We start from the raw sequence: 15,699 nt of genomic DNA on the forward strand, positions 1-15,699 counted from the left end.
ATTAAGACTGTTCATAGTTTTGGGCTCTCTTTGAAATGCTGTGTTCACAAACTGGATGTAAAGTACAGGTCAATGATGTCTGTAGGATACCAGAGAGACCATGGCAGAGCAGAGTGCTGAGCTCACTGGGCGATGAGTGATCCTCCATCCATACTTCCTAGGTGCTCCTCTTTACCACTGGAGAGAACCAGCTCACTCTTCACCGCATTTCTCTACCTGTTCTTGAATAAAGACCCATTCATTCCAGGGTATGGTAACTTTGCATGGGTATAAGACATGGACACAGCTTTTATTTACCCTTGGGCTCAGAATGCTCAGGGCCAGAAGAAACGACACTTACCAAAGAAGAAACAGAGACCTTTGCACCTGACCAGAGAGAAATCCATAAGCATTTATTACCCTCATCTTGTTTATTTTTAAATATGTATATTGTTAGGAAAAACTAGTGTCTTTATGTTCATTACAAATGATTTTATCTCAACAAAAATAACCATTAAGGGAATTTCACATTGTCTCTTAAAATACTCATAAGCTAACTCTGCTCAGACTAGGATGTAAGCCCCACTATACACATATTTGATGTAATATGAGCCTCAAAGACATAAACCCTTGACTGTATGTTACTTAAATTTAACAGCTATCAGATGAAATTTTACTAACTGTAGACCCAATGAGGTAGAATCATCCACAACGACATAAATATGCACCTGTAAATAAAAGACCCAGTATGGTGTAAAGTTGTATTTTGAGGGAATTTTATATCAAAATAATAAGGGGCACACCTATTTTGTGTATACATCACACATAAATACAAACTTTCTCAGGCTAGAGAGTCTGGATTTGCAGAACTGTGTAGAACCTTCCATACCACCCAGGACAACCCTCTTTTTCAGTCAAGGCATATAAGGCTCACAGAGGTTAGAGGATCATCCTGGTTTGAAAGCTAATTAGGGCAACTCCTAGTTCCTGTAATTCCTATTCTGTTTGTTCTAGTATATTCACAGTGACTTCTTTAATTATTTGATTACTAACAGAGTCCAAAGTCACTGCTGACTATGTCTCAGTTTTCTAAAAATGATGCAGTTATGTTCTGCTTATTTTTCACACAATGATAGCTTTTTAAATATAATTTAGGAAAGTCTCAAATCAAAAGTTTATTTACCTAAACTGTCTTGTCAGAGAATACAATTATTTGCCTATATTACACTTATATTTAGACAATATAGACATTGCCTCTATTACATTTATAGTTGCCTACTTTACATTTACAGGATACAGGTAACTACCAACTATTAAGAGGCACCAACTTTAATTTTTAATGTGTTATAAGCATGATCACTTTGCTTAGGCTACAGTAAAGAAAGAAACTGAGTACGAGACTTTTAAATGAAAAAAAAAAAAAACAACCCTAAACCCCACTGTAGGAAAGGTGTGAACCAGAGAGGGGAGGACAGCGTGGTTTAGAGTCTTTGACATCAGTCAGAGAGGGAGTGACCTCCAGCAGGAGAGGGAGATCAACCTGAGACTGTGCTCAAACAGGAGTCGTCACATCTTTTTTTTTTTTTTTTTTGAGGAAGATTAGCCCTGAGTTAACTACTGCCAGTCCTCCTCTTTTTGCTGAGGAAGCCTGGCACTGAGCTAACATCCGTGCTCATCTTGCTCTACTTTATATGTGGGATGCCTACCACAGCATGGTGTGCCAAGTGGTGCCATGTCCACGCCTGGGATCTGAACCAGCGAACCCCGGGCAGCAGAGAAGCGGAACGTGTGAACTTAACCGCTGCACCACCAGGCCGACCCCAGGAATCGTGTCACATCTTTACAAGCTTGAATTAAGCCAAGTTTTCATAATTTACTATTGTGGTTTTTTTTCGAGTAAGATTAGCCCCGAGCTAACATCCACTGCCTATCTTCCCCTTTTTGCTAAGAAAGATTAGCCCTGAGCTAACATCCATGCCCATCTTCCTCTATTTTATATGTGGGATGCTTGCCACAGCATGACTTGATAAGTGGTGCATAGGTCTGCACCCAGGATCTGAACTGGCTAACCACGGCTGCCGAAGTGGAGAGCATAAACTTAACCGCTGCACCATGGGGCCAGCCCTTTAATTTACTGGGGAATTTTTTTGCTATCCATATTCCAATAGTATTTACATTTAATTAATTTAATTTCCAAATCAAACACCACACAGTATTTTCCATCACTTTCCATGAGCCTGTTTCCTTACCCTATTAGAAAAGGGAGGGCCAGCCTGGTGGCACAGCAGTTAAGTTCGCACGTTCTGCTTCTCGGCAGCCTGGGGCTCGCCGGTTCGGATCCTGGGTGCAGACATGGCTACCGCTTGGCAAAAACCATGCTGTGGTTGGCATCCCACATATAAAGTAGAGGACGATGGGCAGGGATGTTAGCTCAGGGCCAGTCTTCCTCAGCAAAAAGAGGAGGATTGGCAGCAGTTAGCTCAGGGCTAATCTTCCTCAACAAAAAAGAAAAGAAAAGAAAAAGAAAAGGGAAGACTGTTTCATCTTTAACTTTTTAAAGATTTTTGACTTTATTTTGGATTAAAAAGGGGAAAAGAGTAGAAAGCCATTTCTGCAAGGCAACATTAATTTCTCTTACAGTTCCATCTCAGATTTTTGCCAAATATTCCTCTATATTGCTTCTCATTAAAATATCTATGCTTCTAATTGATGTTACTACACAGCAACACTTTTTACTGAGAGAGTCCTATAATTTTTTGTGGCAAATTCTGCCAAGGATAGGTAACAAAAATGCTACTATTTTTATGGCTAATTATAAATAAAAAAATTTTTAATATGCCCTAGTGATAGAATTATTAATATGAAAGTATAGATACAAAAAGATAACACTGTTAAATATGAATCATTGTTACCATAGTTCCTAATAACTTTTTAAATGCAATAATTCTATTAATAAGTTTAATAAGTAGCATAGCTATATTTTCTGTTGCATTTTTATTTCACCTATTTTCTCTCATTAGAATGAAGATTTCTTACATATCAGACAGAGATTCTCAAACAAGAACTCTCAAGCATGAATGGGTCACAGAAGAATGTCATAAATCCCCTACTTTGAGCCTCCGAGTTGTCTTAGACATTTTTCCTATGAATTTCACTCTCTTCAACATTTTCTCTGACCGACTTTAGCTTTTCCCTTAATCTAGTCTCCATTTACTTAGGTTCTCCAACACAACTTTTTCCCCATAAATTTATTTCCATATCTATTTGCCTCTTTTATTCCAATACACCCACACCACTTGTGTAGCTCCCATCTGTCCTCTGAAAACTCTATTGAACTATACATAAAAGCTTTTTTGTTTTCTTCAATTATATAAATCATGGTGATTTAGAGAAAATGGTAATGCACATGTACTACTCTTCTGGCGGAGTCCATTTTTTTTCTCAAATACGACTCCAGCAGCAACCAACCCTTAATGGATTTAACTAGTTTCTCCTATCAGTTGCATCCAGATTCTACTCAGGTTGGGCAACATTAGAGTCGCTATCCATGAAAAAAATTTTTTTTGCACAACTTACTCCCCAGGAGTGCCAGAATAGCAATTTCTATGCAAATAACAACTGAAGAATACCTGCACTTGCTTTAAACATCCTGGAAAGCATTACTCTGTACCTGTTTTTTTGTGCAATAGCTATTGATATATTTTTTTTCAGAGAAATTCCAACCCTAGAAGAGCCATATATTTATGGCCCTATAAGACAAAAATGACTTGTAAAACATAAAATCAGAAAATGAGAAAAGGCAAAAAGCAACAACAGTAAATATCTCCATAGCAAAAAAGGAAAAGCACATGAGGGAAATGTGTGTGTCAGGCCATGTCAGAGCGACTCCTCCCATCTCTGCCCAGCATGCTGGTAATCTGCATACACACACAGGTGAGGGAGCTTTGCAGAGATGTGATGCTGGACCTGGGGTGTGTTGCCATGGAAGTGAGAAGCTTGATTTCTTTAGCTCCTGTGTACTCCCCTCAGCACTTCTGGCAATGGTGACAGGTTCCTTTCCTTTGTTCAGAAAATGCTCTGGAATTAGCCCTGCCTCTTTCCCAATGCACTGAAAGGCTGCATTGTGAGGCCACACTGTAACCAAATTATATGAGAGGGAGATTTTTCATTTCTTTTCCTAAAATTAGACTCTGATGTGTGTGCTAGCACAACAGAAATAGAAACACTTGCTGAAAGGGGCCCAACTCAGCGGTGATCCGAGTTGCCATGCCTTTCAAACACAGTCGCTGAACCCACAGCACACTGGCAGGCATATGACACTAGGCAGTTCACGGCACCTTTACTGATTCTGGAAATTGCTCTAAAACGTTGGTCTCGGGAGGTGGGCAGTTTGTATTGGAGAGGATCTCCGGGGCACAAAGGTGTATAGCGCTTTCCAAGCAGATGTTTGTGCCAGAGCATTGATGAAAGGGAACAGATTCCCCGGTAGGACTTTTAACAAATGACTTTGGAATCGCAGCAAACTGCTTGTTTCTTGTCTCTAGCTCTCTTCATGACACAAAATCCAAACCCAACACAGAATAGGTGAGGATAGTTTTAAAAAGTAATAGCTTTTACCTCATGGTTATGTCTGACTAGGGACTGATATCTTCAAAAGGCAGTCTTATTTATAATAAAATCATCAGATAGGTATTCTATATCATCTACTTTAAGGTATATAGTTAGACTTCATTGTAGTCATACCATACAAACATATGGGTTAGGTCTGGACTGAAAATCCCTGTGACCATAAAGAAAAGGACAAGGAATGAGTAGGGAGATCTAAGCAAGGTGTTTTGAATTTGGGCTAAAATATCAAATTCTATGGGTACATACTTTGAAAACCACTACTGTAACTGTTCCCCTACCCGCCTACTTCTAACTCACTCTGAAGACAAAGGCCCTCTCTGACTACATTCTGTGAAGTATCAATTTTTCATGCAGATATTGGTATATGTGCTTGTACAATAAAACTTCACCATTCTGAATTATTTTGGAAATGTGTCCAGGGGAAGAAGATTCTGTAAAACACATTTTTTTTTTTATGATGGATACTATGGCTTTAAGAAAAATTGAATATTTCCCTTAAAGCAGGAATAGAATAAACATCTAACAAATCTTAGATGGCTATACAGATCCAATGTTAATTTTTAAGTTTAAAGAAGAATTTGACAATAAGAAAAACATATTTAGCAGTTTATTACCTTGAATTGCATTAATAGTATGAAATGATTAAAGGAAGCACTGTGCATATGCTAGAAAGAACACTCAACAGGCTTACATCTTGGCCTGAGTGTCCTTAATTAGCTGCCCGACCAGAACTATACCCCTAATCTGTGAACATTTATATGCCTTTACTAAAAGAGGTTGTCCTCAATGTGATACGTAAGGTTCTGTCCAGCTTTGAAAATCTATGACTCTATCCAGAGAAAGTTTGTCTATGTGTAAATGTGTATATGAAATAGGTATGCTCCTTTTAAATTCGATATAACATTCCTTACAACCACAACTTTACACCCTATTGAGTCTTTTATTTATAAATGCCTACTTATGTCATTGTGGGTGACGCTATCTCATTGGATTTAAAAGGTAACAAACATTTCATAGATAGCAGCTACATTTACTTAAGTAACAATCTTCATTTAGGGTTCATATCACATTAAACATGCACATAGTGAAGCTGAAAAATCAGTCTGTGCAGTTTTAGTGTCATGTGTATTATGAGAGTTTAGATGCAATCCTTTGAAATATTTTTAAATGTAATCTGTAAAAAATGTTCACATTAGTTTGTTTTCAAGGAAGTATATCCTAAATTCAGGTGATCTTTAGTGATCATTTGCGCCAACTTTCATAAAAGCATTTTCAAGTTTCATCCATGTTGTCACATATTGCAGGATTGCTTTTTTTTTTTAAGGCTGAATAATATTCCATTGTATGTATGTACCACATTTTCTTTATCCATTCATCTGTTGACGGGCACTTAGGCTGCTTCCACATCTTCGCTACTGTGAATAATGCTGCAATGAACATAGGAGTGCTAATATTTCTTTGAGATCCTGATTTCCATTCTTTTGTAAATATCCAAAAGTGGGCTTGCTGGATCACATAGTAACATTATGCCAAGTGAAATGAGCCAGTCACAACAGGACAAATACCACATGATTCCACTTACATGAGATATCTAAAATGTCAAACTCATAAAAGCAAAGAATAGAATGGTGGTTTCCAGGGGCTGGTGGAAGGGGAAGATGGGCAGTTACTAATCAACAGTATAAAATTTCAGTTATGCAGGATCAATACATTCTAGAGATCTAATGTAGAACATTATACCTATAGATAACAGTACTGTACTGTACACTTAAAAATCTGTTAAGAGGGTTGATCTCATGTTGTCTTCCTACCAAAATAAAAAGGCACTTTTTTTTTCAAATAATACCTAGAAAATAATACTGCATTTTCTGAAAATAATGAGACTGTTCTTACTTTAAGATGCCTTTGAAATATTGTGTTCACAAACTGGATTTAAAGTACAGCTCAGTGATCTTTATAGGATATGGTAGAGATCACAGCAGAGCAAAGAGCTCTGGCCTTACTGGGTGATGACATGCCACGGTGTCTGCACTGATATTTCAACCACGCTTCTTGTGGGTTCCTCTTCACCACTGGATGGAACTAACTCAATCTTCACTGTATTTTTCTATCTTTTCTCAAATAAAAAACTCTTCATTCTAGGACTCGGTGACTTCGCATGGGTATAAGTCTGGACCCAAGCTTTATTTACACTTAGGTCTACAGAATGTCAGAGCTGAGAACCTTCTTATTTACTAAGAAGTGGAAGCCTTTGCAACTAACCAGAGAGAAATCCACAAGCATTTATTACACTCATCGGTTTATTTTTAAACATGTATTGTTAGGGTGAAGTTGTGACTTTCTGTTCATTATACACGACGTTATATAAAGAATAAAAATAAGCATTAAGGAGATTTCTCCTTCCAGGAAAATGCTTTATATACTAGTCTAAACACTAAACTATCAGTAAAAGACTTAGCTACAGCAATGAAAGATATCTGATATATTTGGAATTATAAACTTTAAAGTAAAAAAGACTATCTTCTAATTAAGGCACAATGAACAAGCTCTAACAACTGAAAATCAAGTGTTCAGATACTGAGACTACGTTATGCAGGGATGTCAGCTTGTTGCATTGAATTGACCTTGCAAATCAGCTAACATCATGCAGTCAAAAATAGCCTCTGCAGGGAAATCTCATAACTGTTTCTTATAGCATGCATAACGTCTAAGAATAAGTTGCAATGCCTTTGTTATCCAGCCCAAGCCTCAGTCTTCCACAAGGTCTCCCTTTAAATGATTCTCACTGCTCTGAAATCCATCTATTGTCTTCCATCCTTAGATCTCATCTACTGTCTATGTTCATTTCAGTTGTGTTTATACAAGCAGTTGCAACTGGTGGTTCTATCACATCTATCTTAGCTGTATATGAAGCCAACACCCTCAAATACAGAAATTTAACAGAAATATTGCTTTTAAACTGAGACAGATCTATTGTATTCTTTGCATATGTCCAATAGCATATTTCAAACAATGGCTTTTCTTTGGATTAAAGTACTCTGGACACATAAAAAGTTGTTTAATTCTAAAACATTGTTTTTCCATTTTAACATCTCTGAAATCAGCAAGAATCTGACATGGTAAGATTGACATTTTGTTCTTTCTTAACGGTACATATGATAATATACATCCCACATCAATAACGTCTTAGATTCAATAAAACATGATCTTTCCTAGCCCTTTCTCGTGGAGAAGAAAAACAATCTTCTTGATAGAAAATAACAATGTATTTAAAAACATATGATTGAACACTAACTTGAAAAGTTGTTTAATCTTCTCCACTCTTAACTACCCAACTACTATGTACTTAAATATTGCAGGCACATCAAGTATAGTTGAGGACTCTTCTGATTTCCCTTCAAGACGTCTAACACTCAATTTTACAGATTTTTAAAAACCTATCTTGTAATCATTTTCACATTTGTTGTGACTTTTCCAATGGTAGCATACAGGCTAGCGTTTCAGTGGTGGATTCAATGGTGGATTCAATTCCCACTCAGGGAAACTAAGAAATCTCTCTCTTTTCCTCTTTTTCTTCATTTGCATTCCCAGTTGCCTCAGAGATGATATAACCATACATAACATTCACAATAAACTAATTATATTTTTTAGGTTTCTTGGAACAAAGACGTTAGATGTTTTCAGTCAAGGGTCCGAGCACAATCATACAGTGAATCCAACATAAAAGGAAAAATGGCAAAGAAAATTTTAAAAATGAAAAGTATAGAAGAGCAAACAAAAACTCTACCAGCGGTATTTTATTTCATGATGCAAACAAGCCCTTCTGCCACCATGAGTATTGACATATGTATAGTATGAGAGGGAGAGAAATAGATTCATTTCACTTAATCTCATGATTTCTAGCCAGATGGTTGGCCAGTAGAAGAGAAAGGCATTCTTACATGCAGTACCTGACAGACCAAATCATCGTTAACAAGCAAAAGTAGTTTAAAAACAAAACAAGATTAAAAAGACCTAAAACGTCTTCCCAAAGCATCTTTGCACTAATGTTTACATATCTTCTCCTGACTTACAGCCAGTTTTTGTCTTTTCATTTAAACTACTGTTTACTAGCTGTTTGAGGTTTAATTTTTCCTTAGTCACTTATGAACTAGAAATATCACTAGAATGTGAAAAGAACACTAGTGACTAAATGCTTAGAAAACTCCTTTTTATAAAATATTAAAACATATTACTGTCTACATGTCTGTAAAGAAAACCAACCTAGAATCAGTAGATTTGTTCAACTCCTCAATAAAACATTTCCAAGAATCACCACCTCAACCAACATCATTCTTACCAAGATATCAGCCCTTGGAACTCATTTTATAAGTAAAACATACAGCAAAGCATTAAATCTCAGAAAAAGTTCCACTTTACATTCACCAGGGAAAAGAAATTAAGCCCCAAAGTAAAAACTGTCAAATACTGTCATCGCTTTGTTGCACTGAAAGAGTTCAATTATATCACAAAGAATTTTAGAAAGTACTAATTTAATTAAAATATGAAATCTTCAAACTACCTACAGCTTTCCCCAGCTCATAAATTAGCAAATTTTCCATTTAAATAGGAGTCCCTTCTCTATATTCACCAACTACATGCAGGATGTATATGAGTAGTACCATCAAAGTTCTTCCTGCTTCTTTTCATTTTCTTTCTCTTCCCTTCTTCCTTTCAACATTATTTTACATTCTTATTTCAGACATCTGCATCCTTTAGTACTACACTTAAGAATCTGCATCCTTTAGTATCATACTTAAGAATCTGGATATGATGGTCATTACGGAAAGTAATCATACTCCGCATTGATGAATGGCTATTTACAAAATGATTTCTATCATTTAAAGGAGAAAATGTAATCAAGACTTTAAATTCCAAATAAAATGCTACAACTCAAATGACACTGACTAGCTATGAGCTTCTGGAAGTCACCCACCTGGGGCAGCATGCGATTTTCTTCCTCCAGCTGTCTTACTCTTGCCTCCAGCTGCCTAACATAGGACAAGGTTGATTCTAAAATTAAAAAGAAAGAACTCACATTATACACACAGGTCTTGTTTGCTGCACTGTCAGGATATTTCTGGCTCTTTTCATTCAAATCAGGTAGTGACTACTTTTTTATTTAAGAAAAAAAAAGATTTCTTCCTAGAAAATCTGTAACAGAAGCCATTGAAACTATAAGCAGTTTGAACAATTGTACAATGTTAAGGAGAATCAGAGACATGTACAGGTGGTGAGCTGTTGCAGGCTTTTGCTTACCATGCAGCCCTCAGAACATCAGACATATTGAACTTGAAGAGAGTTATTCTCTTTTTTCTACTTATTTTGTGCATTTTGAGCTTTCAATGATTTGCTCCACACAAAAGACTTTTTTGGTAAAATTATAACCAAAATAAATTACAAGGTCATATTAAAAACAAAAAATACTTCAAATATCCAGCTCCCTTCATTTTCCCAATATATATTTCATGCCTTCAAATCTACAGATATCAAGCCCATAATTCAGAGAACTGCTATGAAAGGGCTAAATAAATAGAGTTAGGCTGAATTTTGACTTTGATTTTGGCTGAGTGTGACAGACACCCAAGTTTTCCCCAAATCTTCATGTAAACCAGGGGCAGACTTGAAATTCCTTCTTGTTTTCATATCTTCACAAGCTCAGGTAGGTGTATGCTGAAAGCTCAGAATCAGCATCATGCTTAGCGTCTGTTCCATAGTGAAACTCTGAAGCGTATAACTTTATGTCAGGAAAGGGGTCACACATAGGGGAAAGTAGAGTTTCATTCTGAGGAACAATCTGATGGTAACTCTTCTTCATTAAAGTAAAAATATTCAAGCACATCATATAGCAACATAGTTGTAAATCATTCATTAACCAAAGACAAATATATTTCAGATATAGTGAAATGTACATGACAGTAGAATCGCTCCAGAGCATATTTCCACAGTTAATATTAAAGCAGCAGGTCCTCCTCAGTGCATGTTCTTCAGCCTCAGAAAGGCAAAAGAGCAAGAGGCAAGACCAAGACAGTAGTGCATTTAAGAGGTAAGTATTTGGAGCCCTTAACAATCTGAAGTTAGGATGGCTATTGATGCAAAGTAATACCTTGATCTGAAATTCATCATGGAAACTCTACACTTTCTGCAGGGAAATTGGTTATATGAACAATTTCACTTTTATGACCTCCAAAGCAACAAAATAACATTTTCTTAAAATACATAAACAGCCTCAGTTCTTAATTCACAAATGTAACAATAAAGCTCATCCCGGACCAGTTTACAGCATGCTTGTTTTCACAAATGTTTGCAGAAAGTCCCCATCACTGCCATTAATATAACCATCCACTGACCTCACATCAGTGAAGAAGACTTAGCCTTGAGCATTCCTCACAAGCGAGAACTAGAAGGTAAAGGAAACTGAAGACATTTGCCAGAAATATAGTCTCATTTTTTAGCTCAATGAAATGTTAAGCACTTGCTTTATGGACTCTTCGAAATGGGGAAAAAAAGTACACAGCATAAATGAATAACAAACATATTGATTTCATGAATCTGCTTTACTCTAGCAAATGAATAAGTGATTTGCAGATCATCAAGATGTGAATGTAGATTGCCTGATTTACACAGTTTTGCAAGCCCCACTCTCCACTCTAGAAAAACAACCACTTGATAAGGGCTATCTAAGTGAAAAGCTGCTCAGAAATATTCTGTTTAAACCATTGGTAAATACAATTCTTTTTCTTTTTTGGTCACAATTTATATCTTTATCATCCCTATATTGTACCATCCCTAAGACTGTGATACTTAAAGTGGCTGAGATGACTCTATACAGAGTGATTCAGGAGACATTTGAAAAATGCCACTGAATGGATTTTAATTAACTATCTTCAGTCACTTTAATCAATTTCTCTTTTAGATCTTTGCAGCTTACATATTTGATGGTTTCACTAAGTTTCTACTTATATTACGAAAGTTATGTCATGTCGGTATAAAGAAAAGGGTGTAAATTCTTGAATTTGGAAAACATTCCTCAACTCCAATTTTTAATGTCAAGTTACATTACATGAAGACCAAATCTTTGTTTCCAAGCATTCACTGTAAATATGGGCTAGGACAGGAAAAGGTAGGGAATATTTTTAGATGGATAAAATAATGAAAAAATAAGCTTTATAGTGAAGGCAAAGTTAAGGAGAGTTTTGAGTTTATCCATTCAACAAATATTTATTGTGTCACTGATTTGGATCAGCCAGTGTTCCAGGGTTGGGATGAAGAGAAGACCAGTTATTGCAAGTCTTATGTTTCTCATAATACAAATTGTTTTAGGATTACATGCCCATGTGCTGTGTTCCAGAAGGTCCTGTTGTTCCAGGCTCAGTCTCTATTGTAATTATTACTTAACAATGAACGGATACAACAAATGAGAAAACTCCCTCTGGTGGGGGGCTGCAGGGGAGGGAGACAGGAGGAAGAGCCCATCTGCAGGCATAAGTAAGAGAAGCCATGCTGTTGGTTGTTTTATTCATCAAGAAACTGACTGCATAATCCTTTAACGGGAGTGAGTAGGTAAACATTTTTCTGGAATGTACGGTAAGATCATCACTGGGTCCCCAAGTTCCTATATGAAAAGCCATTGAAGAAACCACTCAATCCTTCAACTGTGACATGAGAGGAAAATAAATATTTGATTTGTTAAACCTTGAAATACTAAGGCTTGTCATTGCACCATAGGCTAGCCAAGCCTGACTACTAGTACATAATCGATAACGGAAGAGGAAAATACGTAAACATTTTAAAATAAAACATAAAAGGATAAAGCATAAGAAACTCCATACTTTTAAAATATTCACATCACAATCCACGTCCCAGTCCTAGTTGATTATTAGAAAAAAGCTGATGAAATTTTCTTGTAAGAAAGTAAAAGAAGCCCTGGTATGCTGGAGCCTATTTGGCCATGTCTGCAACCCCTTCACCACATTGCTTCTTCCTTTTTCTTCCTTACTCAAGGGACTTCCAGAGTGGTGCCAACTATAAAATAAGCTGGGCTTCCATTACACCCAGGGAATGTGGAGTATGGTTGTGCATTGACCTAAGAGGAATGTCTCACAAAAACTGGCATTCTTTTTATTTTATTATAAGGTGACACATGCACACACACACAACTGCATTGGAATGTACTATAATTTGAACTGATCATTACATTTTATACTAGTGACTGACAGCTGTTAAAACTGAGATTTCAGAATGTCATTTTGGCTTTCAGACCTCCGAGAATGAGGCACCAAAAGAGCAGCATCAAGGTGCCCCTTGAAATGGAGCCAAATACTCTGCTCTACTCTACACAGATATACAACATATTAAAGAAGGATCCTATCTGCAAGAGGTGTATAACCAGTTGGGGGGAGATGAGAGGGAAAAAGTAAAGATAACAATAAGGTAATATGAAATTCAGTGCTAAAGCACATGAAACAGGAGTACAGAAAGGTCAATATTGGCTGTAGTTCTTCTGAAGGAGAAATTTGAGCTTAATGGATCAACACAGGTTTGATAGGCCGGAGAGATGCGAGTGGAGCTACAGGATGGACAAGGACCAGCAGTCAAGAATCATCCTGTTGTAAGCAGGGAAGAGGGAAAGCAATCACATGAAGGAAGAGCAAGGGAGCAGAAGGAGGAAAAGTCAAGCTGCATCCCACAGTCACAGATCTGAGAAGCCAACATCAAATCACAGCTGCACTGATGGTGATTTGCTCTTACCCTCCCCAAAAGGTATTTTACTTCTCTTTCCAGACTGGGAAACTCTACAGACATCTTCACATTAAAAAAGCAAGGTTAAGCAAACACTACCAACGTGAAAATCCAACAACATTTTCAACATGTTCTGTGGGTAAGTCATTGGCATATTTTCGAAGCAGAAACTATTTCTTTCCACGTAGCTCACTTATCTTTGAACCTACATGTAAAAGTTCACCGCACCTCTCACAATAAAATAAGTGTAAGAAATAGTCATGAGAACTCCACTCACTTCACATCTTCTAAGTAGCTCCAATTTTAGAACTGGAATGTACCTTAGAGACTTCCCAATCCAACCTGCCCCAGATCTCCTGACTCATTTGGCAGATGAGAAAATAAATAAAGCCCAGAAAGAAGTGAGCTTGACTTCTAACACTAGGGACTAATCAAATATATTCAAAAGATTTTGTGTCATTGCTGGGCATCACAGTGACTCCTATCTTGGATCTCTAACCATTGAGCGATGTCAAGCTTCTGAGTTCTTTTTTCTTTTTGATTTTAGATATTCTGGATGGGTTTTTACCTTTACGATAAGTCGATATTTTCCTTGGACAATATCCTGCACTTGATTTCACTTCAATTTACCTGAAATGCATTAAATCATATAAAGTAGCTCAACTTTTTCCTCTGCTAGTTTGAAAATACTCTGATCAAAATATTAAGCCCTCTTATCTCCCTTTAGTCTCTAAAGCAATGTTTTTCTCCCAGGGAAATACTCATCCCTGAAATCACTCATGAATTACTCTGATTATTGTACATAAAAGGATTATCATTGGTAGTTGCAACTGTCTAAGGTTTGTCAAACTTCTAAGAGGTTTTGATCGGACGTAGTGTCGTCTGGTCTCCAAAATTTCAGGGCAGAAAATAAAATCTGGTCCATTTTGAAACAAATTACAGCATTTGGAAGAGTGTACAGGAGGAAAACTTTTTAAAAGACTATTATGGCGATGGTTTTATGGGTTAGCTTTCCTGTGGCTAAGAGTTAGTCTCCCTCGGCCAGAAAAAGTTGAATAACCTGGAGGCAATCTCTTCAATAAATCCCAAGCTCTAAAGACACTGCTTGGATTAGTTCCAAATTAATCCCACCATCCACAGGCTTTTACATATTCCTAAGGAAATTACTTCAGAACTATATATTTAAAAGATTTTTGCTGTTCTGACTAAAAGTGTTTCTCTTTCTTCCTCAGGCAAGCAAAGGCCATCCTCCTACTTAGAATTCATATTAGCTCCAGAAATATAAGTGATTACATTTCTCACTATAATTTGATGTTTTTTTTATTAAAAAAGAATCTTGTTAGAATCTGCATTTTCAGATCAGCCTGGATATTTAACTCAGAATGCTTTATTGGCAGAGAGAGAATTCTTTTTTAATGGGAGCTTTAACTGTGCTAAGTAAAAAATGATGTCAGGTCTTGCTTGAGTCCATTACCTATAAAGCTAATTCCAGTCTTCTCAGACCCTTCTCTCTGTGCCAACCTGAAAGAAATATGAAAGCTATTTTCTATCCTATTTCTCCCATGGAAACCTGTTCACTGTTAGTCACCAGCCCCAAGTTCTCTTAGCTCTGGGTCCCTGCCCACACCTTCCCCTGGTCAAATACTCATTCCACTCTGCCTAGTCCAATACTCCTCATTCTTCTATGCATGGTATGTGAAATAGCTTTCCAATAATTAGAATATCCAAAACTTGGAATATGCTGCTTTGTATGATAATGTGCTTCATGCTTATTAGAGGTGTTTGGAGAAAGCTCAAGGAGATGCTGCAAAGATTTCTATCTGTAAGTGCTACTGGGTTGATCCCTTTAACTCTGAAGTTCAATAATTCTACAATTTAAAATTCTTCCCACTCCATGAATCTCTTTCAAGTTTTCCTTCTCAACTCATTGAGTGTCTTGTGATTTCCCTTCACCTACTTTCTTACGTTATTTTTCATGCCCAAATATGCTACATGCAAATATTCCCCCTAAACCCTACACAGGGACTGTTGGCGTTCCTTGCAGGGTTTAATACGTACTTGTAATTTACTTCAATTTCAAGACTTCTTCACCCAATAATGATTATTTGCTGTGTGCCAGACACTGATCTAGATACTGAGGACACAGCAGCAAGCAAGAGCAATAAGGTCTATGTGTTCGTGGAGCTCACATTCCAAGGGGGAAGACAGACAACGAAAAGCAAATACAATCTTTTGCGAAGGCGACAAGTGTGATACAGACAAAACGGAGTACAGCATAGAGAGAGTGGGGAAGTATAGCTTTATTAGGGA

At 36.9% G+C, this 15,699-nt stretch overlaps 1 protein-coding gene across 3 annotated transcripts in view; it reads right to left on the reverse strand.

The window, feature by feature from the left end:
- CCDC85A (coiled-coil domain containing 85A) overlaps positions 1-15,699 on the reverse strand; it is a 179,317-nt gene that overhangs the window by 29,669 nt on the left and 133,949 nt on the right. For 2 of the 3 annotated variants that reach the window (XM_046660298.1, XM_046660297.1), the window contains exon 3: positions 9,584-9,660. The exons of the other annotated variant lie outside the window; for it this stretch is intronic. In XM_046660298.1, the coding sequence (XP_046516254.1) occupies positions 9,584-9,660 (77 nt within the window). The remainder of the gene's footprint in view (positions 1-9,583; positions 9,661-15,699) is intronic. 3 annotated transcript variants of the gene reach the window in all.

The sequence above is a fragment of the Equus quagga genome, chromosome 5 (genome assembly GCF_021613505.1).
Source record: "Equus quagga isolate Etosha38 chromosome 5, UCLA_HA_Equagga_1.0, whole genome shotgun sequence".
NCBI lineage: Eukaryota > Metazoa > Chordata > Mammalia > Perissodactyla > Equidae > Equus > Equus quagga.